The sequence below is a fragment of the Eimeria mitis genome, genomic scaffold (assembly GCF_000499745.2).
Source record: "Eimeria mitis Houghton genomic scaffold, Emh_scaff608, whole genome shotgun sequence".
Taxonomy (NCBI): domain Eukaryota; phylum Apicomplexa; class Conoidasida; order Eucoccidiorida; family Eimeriidae; genus Eimeria; species Eimeria mitis.
In genome coordinates this window covers 10,848-14,397 of record NW_013574297.1, presented here as the reverse complement: position 1 = coordinate 14,397, position 3,550 = coordinate 10,848, and the positions used below count along the sequence as shown (strand labels likewise).

General features: G+C 54.8%; 1 protein-coding gene across 1 annotated transcript in view; it reads left to right on the top strand.

Annotated features, from left to right (window-relative positions):
* Positions 1-3,550, top strand: part of EMH_0017610 (uncharacterized protein) — a gene marked incomplete at both ends in the record, with an annotated part of 13,586 nt that overhangs the window by 2,681 nt on the left and 7,355 nt on the right. The window contains 5 exon segments of the mRNA XM_013500947.1: positions 112-272; positions 537-1,146; positions 1,571-1,735; positions 2,065-2,429; positions 3,047-3,446. Of these exon segments, the coding sequence (XP_013356401.1) occupies positions 112-272; positions 537-1,146; positions 1,571-1,735; positions 2,065-2,429; positions 3,047-3,446 (1,701 nt within the window).

Here is a 3,550-nt window from a genome sequence, read left to right as displayed (position 1 = left end):
GGGGGGACTCCTAAAGAAACTCCTGCAGCACGAAGAATCCTACTTTCTTCTAGCGAGACTCGTGCTGCTGCTGTTGCTGTTGCTGCTGCTGCTGGTGGTTTGTATCCTCAGGTGCTGCAGCAGCAGAAGCCTCTAGGCACCCGCACTGCTGCGCTGCTCGTGCTGGGGCCCCTCACTCGCTGCTGCAGCAAACTGCTACAGCCTGGAGACGACGATCCCAGCCACATATACAGACAAATCTTGGGGTGTCTCCGCATTGCTGCTGCAGAACGGTAACCACCAGCAGCAGCAGCAGCAGCAGCAGCAGCAGCAGGTGCAAATGCAACAGCAGCAGCAAATGCATGTCGAGCGGCAGCAGCAGCTGTTGTACCGCTGCAGCAGCAGCAATTGCAGCAGCAACAGCAGCTGAATCAGCAGTAGCAGCACCAGCAGTTGCAGCCCAGCAGCAGCAGCAGCAGCAGCAGAAGCAGCAGCAGCAGCAGCAGCAGCAGGATGTTAAACTGGTTGTGTCTTGTGCTGCGTTGCATGCATCTCAGGGAAGGGTGCTGGGCAACAGCAGCAGCAGCAGCAGCAGCAGACATAGTTGCTGCTGCTGCTGACAGCGATTCCTCCGAGTTTGCTGCTGCAGTTGTAGGGGAAGGGTTCGTGCTTGAGGCCCTGCTTCCTGCTGCTGCTGCTGCTGCTGCAGCTGTTAAGGGTGTATACGTGGCGCCTGCTGCTGCTGATGCTGTTGCTGCTGCTGCTGCTGCAGTCACAAAAAGCGCAGCAGCTGCAGCAGTAAATAGTGAGTCTTTCGTCTGGGATTCTTCGTTTGCTGCAGCAGGAAAAAAGCTGAAGCAGCAGCAGCAGCAGCAACTGCAGCTGCTGCTGCTGCTGCTGCTGCTGAGGTGTCTCTCTTTGGTGGTGTTTGCTGCTGCTTGTCTGCGTCTCTCTTGCTGCTGCTGTCTCTCCCCCGCTGCAGCAACTGTCTCCTCTCTCCTTGCTGCCTTCGAGTCCCCTTTTTCTGCAGTGTTCTTAACTCAAGCAACAGCAGCAGCAGCAACAGCAGCAGCAGCAGCAGCGGCAGCAGCAGCAGCATCGTTTGCTGCTGCTGCTGCTGCTGCTGCTGATCTTGCTTCTGCGACTGCAGCACGACTGCTCGTGCACGTGCATCTGCTGCTACTGTTACTACTGCTGCTGCTACTGCTTCTGCTGCTGCTGTTGCTGTTGCTGCTGCTGCTGCTGCTGCTGCTGCAGCAAGCCGTCTCCTCTCGTTCATAGAGAGACACCTCGCCGCCGTCAGCTGTCTCCGCCCTGCTGAGCTTTCTCTCTGTGCTGCATTCTTTCAGCATCCTCAGTGAGGCCATCAACTGCTGCTGCTGCTGCTGCTGCTGCTGCTGNCTGCTGCTGCTGCTGCTGCTGCTGCTGCTGGTGCTGCTGTTGCTGCTCCTGTTAATGCTGTTGCTGCTGCTGCTGCTTCTGTTGTTGCTGGTGCTGCTGTTGTTGGTGCTCCCTTTCTGCTGCTGCTGTAGTCCTTGCTGCTGCTTTGCGTTTCCTGCTGCTCCTGCTGCTGTTGTTGCTGCTGCTGCAGCAAATACACATTGCTGCTGCGGGAACGTCGGTGGATCAACTGCCGTTCCCTGCAGCAGCAGCAGCAGCAGCAGCAGCAGCAGCAGCAGGTGCAGCTGCTTCTCTGTCTCCTTTGCGCAGCACTTCATCTGAGTCGGCTGGGGCGTTGCTCTCTACAATATCATCAGTGCGTCGCTGTCTTTCCTGCTGCTGCTGCTGCAGCAGCAGCAGCAGGAGCAGCAACAGCAGCAACAGCAGATGCTGCAGCTGGTCTTGTAGCTGCTGGAGCAAGAGCAAGAGCAGCAGCAGCGGCTGCTGCTGCTGCTGCTGCAGCAGCAGTAATTGATATTGCAGCAGCTAAAGGAGACAGTGTTGCTGCCCCTTCTGTGCTGCTGCTTCTTGCTGCTCTGCTGCTGCCTGCTGCTGCCTGCTGCTGCAGCTGTGTTTTGTTGTTCTGTTTCTACCTGCTGCTGCTGCAGTTGTTTTTTGTTTTGCTGCTGCTGCCTGTTGCTGCAGCTACACACAAGAAGGGCCCCAGTTGCTGCTGATTTGCTCTGTGATCTGCTGCTGCACTGCTGGAGGGGGCGGGGGGCCCCCCAGCTGCTGCAGCAGACAACGCGGAAGCTGCTGCTGCTGGACCGCGTAGCAGCAGCAGCAGCAGCCGAAGCAGCAGCAGCAGCAGCAGCAGAAGAAGAACCCACACCTACACCAACACCAGCAGCAGCAGCAGCAGCAGCAGCAGCAGCAGCAGCAGCAGCAGCAGAAGAGAGGGTTTGCTTGGCTGCAGCTCTAAGCCACTGCTTGAGGAGACAGCAGCAGGAGACAGAGATCGAGGAGGAGACAAAGGAGACACTTCTTGCTCTCTGCGACGAATGCATGCGGTACCTTTTTATCTAGGGTTCAGGGTTTAGGGTTTAGGGTTTAGATATGAGGGTTTAGGGTTTAGGGTTTAGAGATTAGGGTTTAGTGTTTAGGGTTTAGAGATTAGGGTTTAGGGTTCAGGCAAGAAACGAGGTCCTGTGAAGGAGGGAACGACAGCGTTGGCGACCCTAAACCCTAAACCCAAACCCCTAAACCCTAAACCCTAAACCCTAAACCCTTATTCCTTGATGCTCCTACAGCTATGTAACTTTTGGCTCCTCTACCTTCTTTCTGTCTCCTTTCTGTCTCTCCTTTTCTCTCCTTTTGTCTCTCTCTGTCTCCTTTCTGTCTCCTTTCTGTCTCCTTTGTCTCTCTTTTTTTTCTGTCTCCTTTTGTCTCTTTTTCTCTCTTTTTGTCTCTTTCTGTCTCCTATTGTTTCTTTCTTTCTTTTTTCTGTCTCCTTTTGTTTCTTTCTCTCTCTTTTTGTCTCTTTCTGTCCCCTTTGTCTCTTTCTCTCTCCTTTCTGTCTCCTTTTGTCTCACCACTGTCTCCTCTTTGTCTCCTTTTGTTTTTTATTTTTTATTTTTTATTTTTTATTTTTTATTTTTTTTTATTTTTTATTTTTTTTTTTATACAGAGCTGACCTTACCGAGGCCCTCTCTCGCTTCAACAGCCTAACAGGAGAGGGGGGCCCCCTGGGGCCCCAGCTGTCTCTGTCTGCAGCGGATCGGTTGCTGCAGGAGCTGCTGCAGCACCCCTCAGCAGCAGCAGCAGCAGCAGCAGCAGCAGCAGCAGCAGCAGAAGAGACAGCAGAGCTAGAGGCTAGCAGCAGCGCACACTGGCTTGAGGGGGCTGCTGTCTCCTCCTCTGTCTCTCTCACTTTCTCTGGGCCTAACCACAGCATGTCTTCGATCGAGCAGCAGCAGCAGACAGAGCCACCAGCAGCAGCAGCAGCAACTGCAGCAACAGCAGCAGCAGCAGCAGCTGCTGCTGCTGCTGCAGGGGAAGAACCAGCGACGAGCCAGCATTCACCAGAGGTATCACAGCCCCACACCCCAGCTAGACAAACAAGCAGCAGCAGCAGCAGNCGAGCCAGCATTCACCAGAGGTATCACAGCCCCACACCCCAGCTAGACAAACA